At 37.1% G+C, this 15,709-nt stretch overlaps 1 protein-coding gene across 1 annotated transcript; it reads left to right on the top strand.

The window, feature by feature from the left end:
* Window positions 1-13,154: 13,154 nt before the first annotated feature.
* On the top strand, window positions 13,155-15,476 carry LOC147614833 (G-type lectin S-receptor-like serine/threonine-protein kinase SD2-5). Its single transcript, XM_086779983.1, has one exon. It carries the CDS (start codon window positions 13,155-13,157, stop codon window positions 15,474-15,476), a length of 2,322 nt encoding a protein of 773 aa, XP_086636109.1.
* The last annotated feature ends 233 nt before the right edge of the window (window positions 15,477-15,709 follow it).

Below are 15,709 nucleotides of genomic sequence, written 5' to 3' on the forward strand. Positions count from 1 at the left end.
AAAACCATAGAACATGACGAAGAATCAAGATTGATTGCCTCAATTAGAACCATCATGAGACCATAAAAGAATTAGCCATTTAAATTAATATTAATAGAAACACCTTACCTTGGGGGGAAGGAGCTTTTGATGATGACTTTCTTGTTCCAACATCATCAAAGGAATATGGAAGGTTTTTATTAGCACATTTTCTCAGAGGAGTTTTCATTCCACATAAATAATTTAGGGAAAATAGGCGTGTTACATAGAGAGAGAGAGAGAGAGAGAGAGAGAGTGCTATTTTTATGTTCTGCACCTCCTCAAGTTCCCACAGGTGTAGCTGTTGTTTGTTCTACATTCCTTATTTCTTTTTTATTTCCCCTTTCATTCATGAGAATCATATGTATTCTTTCCTTCATTAAAATAGGTTGTGCTTCTCCCAAAACAACATTGATAAAGGAGTACAAATGTAGAAAGCCCACACCTCCCGTGGTTAGATCTAGGACCCCACTAGTTCACTTTGAATTTGCATCACACACACGCACATACACACACACACACACACACACACACACATAAATAGAGAGAGAGAGAGAGAGAGAGAGAGAGAGAGAGAGAGAGAGAGAGAGAGAGAGAGAGATGACACATCCCACCGCCGCTAGTAGCAGTAAAACAACCACCATGTAATGTTTCATCATGAAGTGTTTTTTAAATCATGAAGTTTTTTGAACTCCGAAACATTCGTTCCCACATTTAAAAATGTGTCTTTTACATCCTCAATAATTACACCTTTCAAAAAGGAGAAAAGTGGTACCATTTATGCATGCTTTAACTCCTTTATACTTTACTAAATATATGTAATAAATATTACATTTTCTTGTGGTTATTGCAATTCCTAGAAAAAAGGATTAATAGTACAAGAATATATTCAAGAAATGAGTATTTATTTATTATGAATTGATTTTATGTTGGAATGATATGTGAATAAGAAATTGGAGTAAAAGATTATCATCTTCAATGGGCGGTTTATGCGCTAGAAAATAAAAGTGTTATTTTATAATCCTCTAATAACATGTATATACACCATGACAAATATCTTTATAGGGTACAAGTGAGATTAAAGATAATGTAAGTGAGTAAAGTGTTCACGAGTGATGGTGGTATATCATCATCAATTCTGTATCCTCGAATAAAATCGTGTTGTTCCATGAGTTGATAAAACTGACTATTGAAATGAAATATGTGAGTGTTGCCAATAGGGATCATGACATGACATGCGTCATGATTGTGTGTCCGAGACTTTGACCATTCATCTTCAGGTTTGTCATTGAAGATGCATAGTAATGCATCAAATAAGTTAGAATTATGTTCAAATATATAAGAGTTTAAGACATTCCACCAGAAGTCGAAGAAGTTTGGTTAGTTAATAAGGATTGTGAGGTGATGGGCGAGTCATTCTAATGCATACAAGATATTCCGGTTTAAAAAAAAATTTTCTCAAGTGTGCTAGTTTTAAAAAGAAACAATAAATAATTTACCTGTTGGTGGCTCCATTGAAATTGGCATGTATAAGTGGTCAAAAATGTACCCAATTTCTTGCAAAAGCTTTGCAAAACTTTTTTTGGCTCAAAAATAGCAATTTTAGGTAAAGTAGGGATTTTTAGGCCAAAATGAAGCTCTTTATTTTTATTTAAAAAAATTTAAAGAGAGAAAATAATTTGCAAGGCTACAGTTGGATTATAGAATAGAGATTAAAAAAACAGAGGCTTGAAAGCTTTTCAAATGCTTTAAGAGAAGATTTGTATCGCTTTAAGTTTTAAAAAAAAGCTCTAAAGCTTTGAGCTATTAAAGCTTAAAAGCATTAATAGTCTTAAGGCTTCAAAAATAATAAAAAAATTGACTGACGATTATGTGCAGAGAAATCAACAAAATACTTTAGGATGCAATTTGCACTGTGCATCCTTGGAAGATGGAGGATGATGATATTGGACTAAAAACTGTAATAACAATGGTTTTGGAGATTGTAGATGAAAGGCAAACAAATCTGTGGTGTCGAATAGAAAGAAAACAGATAAACCACTTTTAGATTTTTTATGGTTTTGGAAAGTGGTTTTCTACCTTTCTTTGACTTGTGGATAAAAGAAACATGGATTTTGGTTATCCACACAATAGATAAAAACAAGACTTCTTAAATGAACCTTCACCTTTGGTTGGCAATTTATGAGTGAAAAACTACCTTCTTGTAAATTTCAAAGCTTCTTTATCTTCTAGTTCTTCACCACCTTCAAACTTTGCTATCAATCTTGGCTTTGATACCAATGTTGGAGGGTGAAAAGAACTCACTAGAATAATTGCAAAGTATAAATCACAGAGCATAAAATAAAAATTACACAACACAAAATTGGGTCCAATTTGATTTCACACAAAGCCCACATTTGAGTCTTGGTGTATTTAAGTTATATTGCTTGAAATAACTTATGGGCTCAAAATAGTGTCCACTTTTACAAAGAAGTCAACTTCTTAAAAAATAGCTTGCTTTATTGGATGTGCAAGCCAATCTACTTGAAAATAGGTGGAAACCTTGAACTTTATAAATATTTTTATCTCTTGTAAAATCAAATATGTACATGGGAGGTTTCATATGTCCCAATAAATATATACATTGATAATAAATATGGTTAATATCCAAAATGAAATAATGATGTTGTGCATTGTCACAAAATCAAATAATATTTGTCGACACCCAAAATCGAGTGTCTCAAAATATTCTTGACCACACTACCACCTCGCCTCCATTATTCAATCCAAGGATGTACACTTATATCAACTATACCAATCAATTAATAAATAAATGATAAAAATACAAATAACCATACGAGAATCATAATATTAAGATGATGTAACTAATACTCCCACGCATGTATAGTAACCCATATACACGTAAAGTAAGCTATAATCACCCGGATTTAGAAAGGTGTCCCAATCTAAACCCATCTAAGAGAATTCATAAATAATGAAAAACATGGAAATATGTAATGAAGCAATTATATATGCACATACACATGTATGGGCTAGGCACATGGACCTTAGGTCCCTTGAGCATAGATTTGGGGCATTGGCATATTTATTAACCAATGTGAAATGGCCAGGCACTATATAAGTGACCTTGGTCTAGGCTATTGTAGCCTTTTACCATCATTTGATATGATGGATATTTTGTCTTCTTGGAGGTTATGCCCAATCTTTCATGGCTGATTCATGGAAATCTTTCCATGTCTAGGTGCTACTCCCTAAGTTGAGTGGGACATGTGTGTACTCCATGCTAATGAGTGCAAACCCCTAGGTCCCTTCATTGCATTAGTATTAGAATCATGGATTCTCTTCATTGCATTGGTATCAGAGCTATGGATTCTCTTCATTGCATTGTTATTAGAGCCATGGATTCTCTTTATTACAAAATATAAAAATCCCTGAATTAACTCCTCAAAGCACTTACATGTTGGTGGTCGACTTTTTTATGAAACTTCGCCATGTGACTAGGCACTACTGGTGGGCGCATCCCCTGCCTATCTGTGGAGTGTGTGAAAAGGAAGAACATTGACTAACCAATGTCCTTAGAGTAAGTATTGTTTACTTGGAGTCTACTGCCAATCTTTCATCTTTAATGTAAATGTGCAACTATGCAGGTAGGTGGTTTTTTTCTTGGTCTTGGAAGATTTTGTGAGGAGTCATTATATATGTAAGTTAATATGCATGTATGTGTATGTGTGAGGTTGAGTAAGTGTGCATATTTTTGTATGTGCACATGCATGCGAGTGTGTGTGCATGTGTTTTTTTTGTGTACATGTGTGTGTGTGTGTGGTGCAATGATTTTATATTCACGTGATCACAAGATTTTTTTTGTTAATAACACTTGTGAACATGTTATTCACATGTTCACATGTTTTCATGTTCTCAAAATAGAAGGTCACCAGTGACCTGGTAACTTGCCGAAGCCCGCCGGGCTTTTTGTTTTCCCGGCGGGCCCGTCGAGAAATCCATTTCCCGGTGGGAAAAAAAGTTTAAAAAAAATGGTCAAAATATTTTCATGTTCACAGTCATTCCTACCATTTTTGGGCCTTCTGGACTCATTCATGATGTCAAAAGTTCAAAATTCTTTGTACAAAAAAAGTTATCTCTAAATTTATTGCCTTAAGCTCGATTACCATCTTAGATCTTATTGAACTTCCAATTGAGTCTAATTGACATCAATTAATATCCAATTGAGTCCAATTAGTATCAATTAAGTCTAATTGGGTGTCAATTGATCGATTGGGCTCAATTGACATCAATTGACACCCCATTGGACTCAATTGGACTTAATTGGACTTAATTGGATTCAATCAATTGACACCCAATTGGACACAATTGGGCTTAATTGGACTCAATTGACATCGATTAACACCCAATTGATGTCAATTGAGCTCAATTGACATCAATCCTAGTCAATTGATATCCAATTGATGCCAATTGAGCCGAATTGACACCAATTGCACTCAATTGGCACCCAATTGATGTCAATTGAGTCCTCAATTAACATCAATTAACACCCAATTGAGTCTAATTGACATCAACTAATACCCAATTGAGTTAAATTGATATTAAGTATAATTGGGTGTCAATTGATCAATTCGGCTCAACTGATATCAATTGACATCCAATTAGACTCAATTGACATCAATTGGGTGCCAATTGAGTCCAAGTGACACCCAATTGATATCAATTGCATCCAATTGGGCTTAATTGACATCAATTCACACCTAATTAATGTCAATTGAGTCCAATCAGGTTCAATTCACACCCAATTGATGTCAATTGGGCTCAATTGACATCCAATTGATGTTAATTGGACTCAATCAATTAACACCCAATTGATGTCAATTGAGCTCAATTGACATCAATCGTAGTCAATTGACACCCAATTGATGCCAATTGAGCCGAATTAAGCTTAATTGATATTAATTGCACTCAATTGGCACCCAATTGATGTCAATTGAGTTTGATTAAACTCAATTAACATCAATTAACACCCAATTAAGTCTCATTGACATCAATTAATACCTAATTGAGTCAAATTGATAAAATTAAGCCTAATTGGGTGTCAATTGATCAATTGGGCTCAATTGATACCAATTGACATCCAATTGGACTCAATTGACATCAATTGGGTGCCAATTGAGTCCAAGTGACACCCAATTGATATCCATTGCATCCAATTGGGCTCAATTGACATCAATTCACACCTAATTAATGTCAATTGAGTCCAATCACGTTCAATTCACACCTAATTAATGTCAATTGGGCTCAATTGACATCCAATTAACTCAGCCCAATTGATATCAATTGAGTCTAATTCAAATCCAATTGAGTCTAATTACATCTAATTGGACTCAATTGATATCAATTAACACCCAATTGATGTCAATTAAACCCAATTAACATCAATTAACACCCAATTGATGTCAATTCAGCTCAATTGACATCAATCGTAGTTAATTGACACCCAATTGATGTTAATTGAGCCAAATTGGGCTTAATTAACATCAATTGTACTCAATCGATACCCAATTGATGTCAATTGAGACTCAATTAACATCAATTAACATCCAATTGAGTTCAGTTGATATCAATTAATACCCAATTGAGTCAAATTGATATCAATTAAGTCTAATTGGGTGTCAATTGATCAATTGGGCTCAATTGATATCAATTGACATCCAAGTGGACTCAATTGATATCAATTGGGTGCCAATTGAGTCCAATTGACACCCAATTGATATCAATTGCATCCAAGTGGGGTCAATTGACATCAATTCACACCTAATTGATGTTAATTGAGTCCAATTGACATCAATTCACACCTAATTGATGTTAATTGAGTCCAATTAGGTTCAATTTACACCCAATTGATGTGAATTGGGCTCAATTGACACCCAATTGATATCAATTTGACTCAATTGACACCTAATTGATATTAATTAGACTCGATTGACATTAATTAACACCCAATTGATGTCAATTGAGCTCAATTGACATCAATTGTAGTCAATTGATACCCAATTGATGTCAATTAAGCCAAATTGGGCTTAATGGACATCAATTTCACTCAATTAGCACCTAATTGATATCAATTGAGTCCAATTGAGCTCAATTAACATCAATTAACCCAATTGAGTCCAATTTATATCAATTAACACTTAATTGAGTCAAATTGATATCAATTAAGTCTAATTGGGTGTCAATTGATCAATTGGGCTCAATTGATATCAATTGACATCCACTTGGACTCAATTGACATCAATTGGGTGCCAATTGAGTCTAATTGACACCCAAGTGATATCAATTGCATCGAATTGGGCTCAATTGACATCAATTCACACCTAATTGATATCAATTGAGCCCAATTGATATTAATTGAGTCTAATTCACACCAATTGAGTCCAATTGCATCTAATTAGACTCGATTGACATTAATAAACACCCAATTGATGTCAATTAAACTCAATTAACATCAATAAACACCTAATTGATATCAATTGACTCCAATTGGGTTTAATTGACACCCAATTGATGTCAATTAAGTCCAAATAGATACAATTAGGCTCAATTGACACCTAACTGATGTCAATTGAGTCCAATTGGATTCAAATGAGTCCAATTGGGTTAAATTGGATGCAATTAGGCTTAATTGATGTCAATTGAATTCAATTGGATGCAATTTGCCCAATTGATGTCAATTGAGTTCAATTGGATGCAATTAGGCTCAATTGATACCTAATTGATGTCAATTGAGTTCAATTCATACCCAATTGTTGTTAATTGTATCCAATTGAGCTCAATTAACACCCTGATGTCAATTGGGCTCAATTAACATCAGTTAACACCCTATTGAGTCCAATTGATGTCAATTGAGTCCAATTGGGTGTCAATTGATATCAATTGACTCCAATTGATCAATTAATACCCAATTAGACTTAATTGATGTCAATTGGACTCAATTGATATCAATTGGGTACATTCAATTTAGCATCAATTATAATCAATTGACACCCAATTGATATCAATTGACATCAATTAGGTGTTAATTGATGTCAATTGAGCCCATGTGACATCAATTGTGTGTCAATTGAATCCAATTGATGTCAATTGAGCCCAATTGACATCAATTGTGTGTCAATTGATACACAATTAGCTTCAATTGGGCTCAATTGACACCAATTGACACCCAATTGATGTCAATTAGGCTCCATTGACACCCAATTAGACTCAATTTGGCTCAATTGACATCCAATTAGACTCAATTTGGCTTAATTAAGTCTAACTGGGCTCAATTAGACTCAATTTGGCTCAATTGATATCAATTGACACCCAATTAGACTCAATTTGACTCAATTGACACCCAATTAGACTCAATTTTACTCAATTGACATCAATTGACACCCAATTGATGTGAACTGATGTGAATTGAGCTCAATTACATCGAATTAGGCTCAATTGACATCAATTGACACCCAATTAATATCAATTGAGTATAATTGATGTGAATTGACATCAATTGACACCCAATTAATATCAATTGAGTGTAATTGATGTGAATTGATGTCAATTGAGCTCAATTGCATGGAATTAGGTTTAATTGACACCCAATTAATATCAATTGAGTGCAATTGAGCCCAATTCAGCTCAGTTGTAATCAATTGACACCCAATTGATGTTAGTTGCATCCAATTTGGCTCAATTGAAACCCAACTGATGTCAATTGAGTCCAATTGATGTTAATTGGCACCCAATTGATGTCATTTACGTCCAATTGAGCTCAATTGACACCCAAATTATCCAATTGAAGTCAATTGGATTTAATTGACTTCAATTGTGTTAATTGGATATTAATTCATATCAATTAACACCCAATTACTGTCAATTGAGTCTAATTCGACTCAATTGACACTCAATTTACATCCAATTGGGTGTGAATTGAGCTCAATGTATCATATTAGGCTCAATTAACATTAATTGACACACAATCGATCACACAATTGAGTGCAATTGAGCCCAATTGAGCCCAATTAATATCAATTGTGATCAATTGACATCCGATTGATGTTAATTGCATCCTATTGGGCTCAATTGAGCACAATAGGATGTAATTAACACCCAATTGAGTGTCAATTAAGTGCAATTGAGCCCAATTGAGCTCAATTGATATCAATTGACACCCAATTGATGTCAACTGAGCTCAATTGAGCTTAATTGACATCAATTGTAATAAATTAACACCCAATTGAAGTCAATTAGGCTTAATTAATATCAATTAACATCCAATTATTGTCAATTGAGTCCAATTCGACTCAATTGATACTTAGTTTACACCCAATTTATGTAAATTGGGCTCAATTGCGTCGAATTAGGCACAATTGACATCAATTGACACCCAATTAATATCAATTGAGTGTAAATCAAGTGTAATTGAGTCCAATTGGGCTCAATTGAGTGCAATGATGTCATGGACAATTGAGTCAATTGATGTAAGTATAGTTAGATTTAATTGGTGTGTCAATTGAACTTAAGGCCGGCAAATTATACAAAACTTTTTTTGTGCCAAGAATTTTGAACTTTTGACATCATAAATGAGTGCAGAAGGCCCAAAAATGGTAAGAATGACTGTGAACATGTTTTTTTTATTTTTTTATTTTTCCCACCGGGAAAATGGGTTTTCCCGGCGGGCCCTCCGGGAAAGTGTCATTTTCTCGACGGGATTACTGGTGGCAGACAAGGTTTTTGCAGGTCATAAAAAATGCCCGTGAATATACATTGTGATCACAAGAATTTTTATGTTATTAACACATGTTAATAACATGTTCACGTGTTTTCGTTCACGTCAGTGAAATCCCTGGTGTGGTGCGTTGTGTATGCGCACATGCACATGTTTATGTTGGCATACATATAGATCTATTTATATATACGTATATACATACCTAAATAAATAAATATATGTATCTCTGTGTGTGTGTGTGTGTGTGTGCATCTATGTGTGCTAGGGAAAACAAATGAGCAAATGAGAAACTCTTTAATGTGTGTGTGTGTGTTTATATATATAAGAAACTCATTCAATGATTGATGGTGACAACTAATTGTGAGTCCCAATGCATCTAGGCTTGTGGAAAAGAACCTTCCTTTTAAAAAGTTCAAAAATGTGAAACTCTCCTATACACACATACATACATATACATATACATATACATACACATACACATACACATACACATACACATACACATATACATATACATATACATATACATATACATATACATATACATATACATATACATATATATATACTCATTCAATGAGCACGACTTGATGGTGACAACTAATTTTGTGAGCCCCAATTCATTTAGGCATGTGTAAAAAATATGTATAAAATTTTAAAAAAAATCTCCTTTCTCCTTTATGTGAAAGATCTCTCCTTCTCTTGCCAAGTCACAGGTCTCCTTTCCTTGCCACATGGTAGGTTACGAGCAATATATATATATAGAAGGTACAACTGGTAGGTGGGTTTTTTCTTAGTCTTAGAGGAGTTTGTAAAGGTACACCTATGGAGGTAGGTTTTTTCTTTGTCTTAGAGGACTTTGTGGAGACTTGGGATTCAAGCTTTTGGTTCACTCAATCCAACATTTTTTTCTTAGTCTTAGAGGACTTTGTGGAGACTCGGGAGTCAAGATTTAGGTTTAGTCAATCCAACCGTTTAAAATAAAATAAAATTATTGATTTTGTGGATATTGCTTGTATTATGGATCTTTACTTATGGTGTCTCAATTGAATTTTTGCTGCTCGCTCATCCTTTACTTCGAAATAAATGGCTAAATTTGCAGCTTTTCAAAGTCGAGCAGCAATGGCCTCATTTCATCCCCAAGTGCCCCTCATTTTATTTTTTGCCACTCTTCTGACTTTGCATCTCACCAGAACTTGTTTGACCCAGGCATAGTAGCGAATACCACTAGCTGCAGGCTTTCACGTCCCCTTGGCTTCCCTTTTCAATAACACTTTATAGATCTTTTATGATGAGCATGCACTTGTGGGTGATGGGGCATAAGTACTATATGAGAAAGTGTAGTTTTGTTGATATTTCCAAGTTAATAATGCGTTAGAGATACCCCTCACAAAACCCATTTCAAGGTTTGATTTATATGGGTGGAAAATGAAAAGGTAATATTGTCCAAAGACAAGAAAAGCTTTGATTTATATGGGTGGAAAATGAAAAGGTAATATTGTCCAAAGACAAGAAAAGCTAAAAAGAAAAATTGATCGAAGGTGCCGCTAAATTTGGTTGCCCATCCTTTACTTTGAAATAAATGACTAAATTTGAGGTAAAAATGCCTTGTAAAATTTTTACCTTTTAATAGAATTTTCCAACTTTTCTAAGAAAAAGAAGAAATAAATGGCTTAAGTGGTGACACAACTAAACTTTACCATGACTAGACACAAGTGGTGGGCCTATCCCCCGCCCATCAATGGAGTGTGTGAAAGAAAAAACACCGAACAACCAATTCCAATTGCCCTTAGAGTAAGTATTGGAGTTTAATACCGATATTTCCTCTTTGATGTAAAGGTACACTAATGGAGGTGGATTTTTTCATAGTCTTGGAAGACTTTCTTGGCCAAAACCCACTTGTGGAGGTGAGGACTTTGTGGAGACTCTGGAGTCAAGCTTTTGGTTTAGTCAATCCAACAGAATTGTAGGTGAAACTGTAGTTTTGTGGAGGCTTTTTTGAGGACTCGAGAGTCAAGCTTTTGGATCTTCTCACGTATGCTATTAGATCTTTACTTATGGAGAGGCATAAGTACTATAGGTGGAAGTGTAGTTTTGTTGACATTTTTCAAGTTTTTAATGGGTTAGAGATGCTCCTCACACAACCCCTTTCAAGCTTCGATTTATATGGGTGGAAAACTTCAAAGGGGTCTCCTCTCCACTAAATTTTCATTGCTCATCCTTTACTTCAAAATAAATGGGTAAATTTGAGGTAAAATGCACCTGGTAATTTTATTACATTTTAATATAACTTTTCAATGCTAAGCTTCTCTCCAGCTTCTCTACTAGGGGATAGTGAGCAACAATGGCCTCATTTCATCTCCAAGCACCCCTCATTTTGTTTCTTGCTACTCTTCTAACTTTGCATCTCACTATGATTTGTTTGGCCCAGCAAAACGAATACCACTAGTTGCAAGCTTTAACCTCTCCTTGGTTTCCATTTTCATTAACAATTCTAGAGTCTCAACCCCCAACAATGGCTATTTTTTCCCATTCACATTCTCGCTCGTTTTCTAATGGCTGGAAAGGTTTTTTTGTTGGGGATATGCACCAATCGACGCATCGATCAGAGCATCTTTGATTTCTACCTTTGTGTTTCTCTAGGAAGGCCCACAAACTTTACTAGTTCGATGTTCTATACATTCCTATATAGTAAAAAAAAACATTTTGCTAGATAGTTCACTAGAAAAAATGAACGTATCTAGTAAAATTATGGATCTGGAAAAAGTGGAACACTTTCCAATTCTTCATTCTAGGAAAACACTTGCCATGTAGGAAATAAACTAGCAATAAATCACTATATAGTAAAAACTATGTACTAAAAAGTTTCTATATAATAAAAGTCATGAAAGTATTCACTGCATAGTAATTGATTTAGGTAACTTTTCCTAAATAGCAAGCTATATAGTAAAATATTGCTATATAATAATCACTAATCAATAAATTATTGCATAGTAATGTATATAGTAAAATATTAGTATATATAGTACATTATTTCTATATAACAAATCAATGTGTAAAAAACCACTATACAATAATGATTATTAAGACAAATACAGTGAAAATTTGTGTATGTGTGTGTGTGTGTGTTGCGTTGTGTGCATGCACATGCATGTGTTTATGTTGGCATATACATATAGATTTATTTATATATACGTATATACATACCTATAAATAAATATATATATATGTATGTGTGTGTGTTCTCTCTTCCATACACGTGCACATAATATAATATTTTTGTGTGTGTGTGCGTGCTAGGGAAAACAAATGAGCAAATGAGAAACTCTTTAATATATGTGTGTGTGTGTTTATATATATAAGAAACTCATTCAATGATTGATGGTGACAACTAATTGTGAGCCCCAATGCATGTAGCCTTGTGGAAAAGAACCGTTCCTTTTAAAAAGTTCAAAATATGAAACTCTCCTATACACACATACATATACATATACATAGGTATATATATATATATATATATATATATACTCATTCAATGAGCAAATGACTTGATGGTGAAGACAACTAATTGTGAGCCCCAATTCATTTAGGCATGTGTAAAAAATATGTATAAAAATTAAAAAAAACATCCTTTCTCCTTTATGTGAAAGATCTCGGGAGACTCGGGAGTCAAGCTTTAGAGGACTTTGTGGAGACTCGGGAGTCAAGCTTTTGGTTCACTCAATCCAACATTTTTTTTCTTAGTGTTGGGGAGGACTTTGTGGGGACTCGGGAGTCAAGCTTTTCGTTAAGTCAATCCAAGCTTTTCGTTAAGTCAAGCTTTTTGTTAAGTTAATCCAACCGTTCAAAGAAAAAAAAGTCATTGAAAAAAAATCATTTTTTGTAAAAAGTTTGGCGTTAGAAGTGGGCTTAGTACCCATGGGACCCCCCTTATCCCACAAAGCAGGCTTTAGAGGACTTTGTGGAGACTCGGGAGTCAAGCTTTAGAGGACTTTGTGGAGACTCGGGAGTCAAGCTTTTGGTTCACTCAATCCAACATTTTCTTAGTGTTGGGGAGGACTTTGTGGTGGGGACTGGGGAGTCAAGCTTTTCGTTAAGTCAATCCAAGCTTTTCGTTAAGTCAATCCAACCGTTCAAAGAAAAAAAAAATCATTTTTTGTAAAAAGTTTGGCATTAGAAGTGGGCCCCCCTTATCCCACAAACCGTTCAAAGAAAAAAAAATCATTGATTTTGTGGCGACAGCTAAATTTTCGCTCCTCGCTCATCCTTTATGGATCTTGGCGACAGCTAAATTTTCGCTCCTCGCTCATCCTTTACTTGGAAATAAATGGCTAAAGTCGCAGCTTTTCAAAGCTGAGCAGCAATGGCCTCATTTCATCATCCCCAAGCGCCCTTCCTTTCATTTCTTGCCACTCTTCTTCTTCTTCTTCTGACTTTGCATCTCACCATAACTACTTGTTTGGCCCAGCCACAGTGGCCGCAGCAGCGAATAGCACTAGCTACAGGCTTTCACCTGTCCGTGGCTTCCATTTTCAGTAGTATTGTAGGCGTCCCAACCCCCAGCAACAATGGCTATTTTTTTCCATTCCTGGACTCGCAATCGTTTTTTAACGGCTCCAAAGGTTTTTCGTTAGGGATGTGCACCAATCAGAACGACGTCGATCACAACGTCTCTGATATCTACCTTTGTGTCTGTCTAGGGGCGCCTCCCACAGGCGATACGGTCGAATTTGCCTCTGTATCTATCAAGGGAAGAAACGACGCAGCAGGCACTGCGGTCAACATTGAACAGGGCACCGTTATGGCGCCGGTGTGGAGAGCCAATCCAGGGCACTCTCTTGCGTCCGTCCTCGCCGTAGGCAAGGCCAAGGCGCAGCTGGAGCTGCGAGATGCAGACGGCACCCTCGTGTGGAGCGTGGGCGCTGACAATATGGCCGCCATGGAGCTGCAGGATTCCGGCAATCTAGTAATCCTCGACTCGGCTAACCGCACCCTCTGGCAGAGCTTCCAACATCCCACCGACACCTTGGTGCTCTCGCAGAACTTGAATTTGGGCATGAGTCTCACCAGCAACAATTCCCTCTACTCTTTAGCCATGGAAACACGGGGCCTTGTCTTCTCTCTCCTAGGTCTTGCAGGGGCAGCTAACTCCTCATTCTGGTTAATCCCTTCGCCCAACAACACTTCTGACAAGCGTATCCAGCAGCTTTCCCGCCATATTACAAATTCTGCGCATGCAGTCCTTGATACTTTCGGCCTCTCATTCTCGTTGTTTGGAGATGAACATCATCTCTTAGTGGACTGTCGTTTGCCTTCGTCGGCGGATCTGATGCGCCTGGAGGACGATGGCCGACTTCGCTTCTATGCTGTCCAAGCTTCGGTTTCAGAGCCCATCGGCACACTTAATAGCACTAGTTGCTATTATAATCCAGATACATTAGATCCAGTACCAATGGCACATCGTCTGAGCCGGACTGTAATTGTGCTCCTAGCTTCCGCCTCTGCCATTTCAGTTGCCTGTGTAGCAGCTCTGGCTTTGTATGGCTGCAGGAGATTCATTAGAAGAGGTGCGGGCATCAAGTTCAACAGCAGTAGCCTTGGTGGGGATGAGACGCTCACTTTGCCCAGTACATTACCCACTAGGTTTTCTTTCAAAGAATTGCACAAGGCAACGCACGGGTTCAACAAATTGTTGGGCGCAGGTGGGATGGGTTCAGTGTATGCTGGTGCTCTTCCCGATGGCAAGCAAATAGCAGTGAAGAAGCTCGACATCATCCTCCGAGGCGACATGTCCAAGGGATTTTTGACAGAGGTGGCCACCATGGGTAGAACCAGCCACTTCAACATTGTGCAGCTTCTGGGCTTCTGTTGGGAGACATCCCATCAGATGCTGGTCTACGAGTACATAGATAGGGGCTCTCTTGATCGCTGGCTCTTCAAGGCTGAGCAATTTCTCGATTGGGCCAGCCGCTTCAAAGTGGCGCTAGGCATAGCCAAGGGCCTAGCCTACCTACATGAAGGTTGCTCACAGACCATCCTGCACCTCGACATCAAACCCCAGAACATCCTCCTAGATGAGGACTTCGAGCCCAAGCTGGCCGATTTTGGCTTGGCCAAGCTCATGGCTAGGGATGCATCTCACGTGGTGACTGTCCTAAGGGGAACTCCTGGCTACATAGCTCCAGAGATGTTTTGGTACGTGGCACCTGTTAGCAAGAAATGTGACATCTATAGCTTGGGCATGGTGTTGCTAGAGATGGTGGGCGGGCGGAAAAACATAGACTTGGCATTGCTGATGGCGGCAAATGTTGCTAGTAGTGAAGACCAACCTCAAGGGAGTATTCAACCAGTGGTGGAAGAAGACGAGGAACAATGGCATTTTGCGAGCTGGGCCGCCAAGAAGTGTGAGGAGGGGAGGAAGCTGGAGTTGGTGGACAAGCGGCTGCAGGGGGCCTTCTGCGCTAAAGAAGCTGGCAGGGTGATAGAGGTGGCATTGTGGTGCATCCAGGAGAAACCCAGCTTGAGGCCTTCAGCTGGAACAGTGATGCAATGGCTGGAGGGATCAAGCATCCCACTAGAGGACGCCCCCTTCTCCACCGTAGCCTACTCCCAGTCTCGTGTCAAATCCAGCATCTGCCAGTACCTACAGGGTTCCCACACGTCCTCGACAAGTCACAATAATTAACAAGCAGGTAGCCTCAGACTAGCTAAATTTCACCTCACTTATTTTTTTATATATATGTATATTTTAAAACAATTATATATAATACTATCATATTTGTGTATATATATGTATATGTATGTGTGTGTGTGTGTGTGTGTGTGTTTGGAAACATTTATATATAATACTGTAACTGCTTTTATAGAAACATCATACTCCTGCCTTACAGATTTTAAAGGGCACCCTTAACGTCTGTG

Source organism: Cibotium barometz, chromosome 41 (assembly GCF_041138505.1).
Source record: "Cibotium barometz isolate CiBa-2024 chromosome 41, ASM4113850v1, whole genome shotgun sequence".
Classification (NCBI taxonomy): Eukaryota; Viridiplantae; Streptophyta; class Polypodiopsida; order Cyatheales; family Cibotiaceae; genus Cibotium; species Cibotium barometz.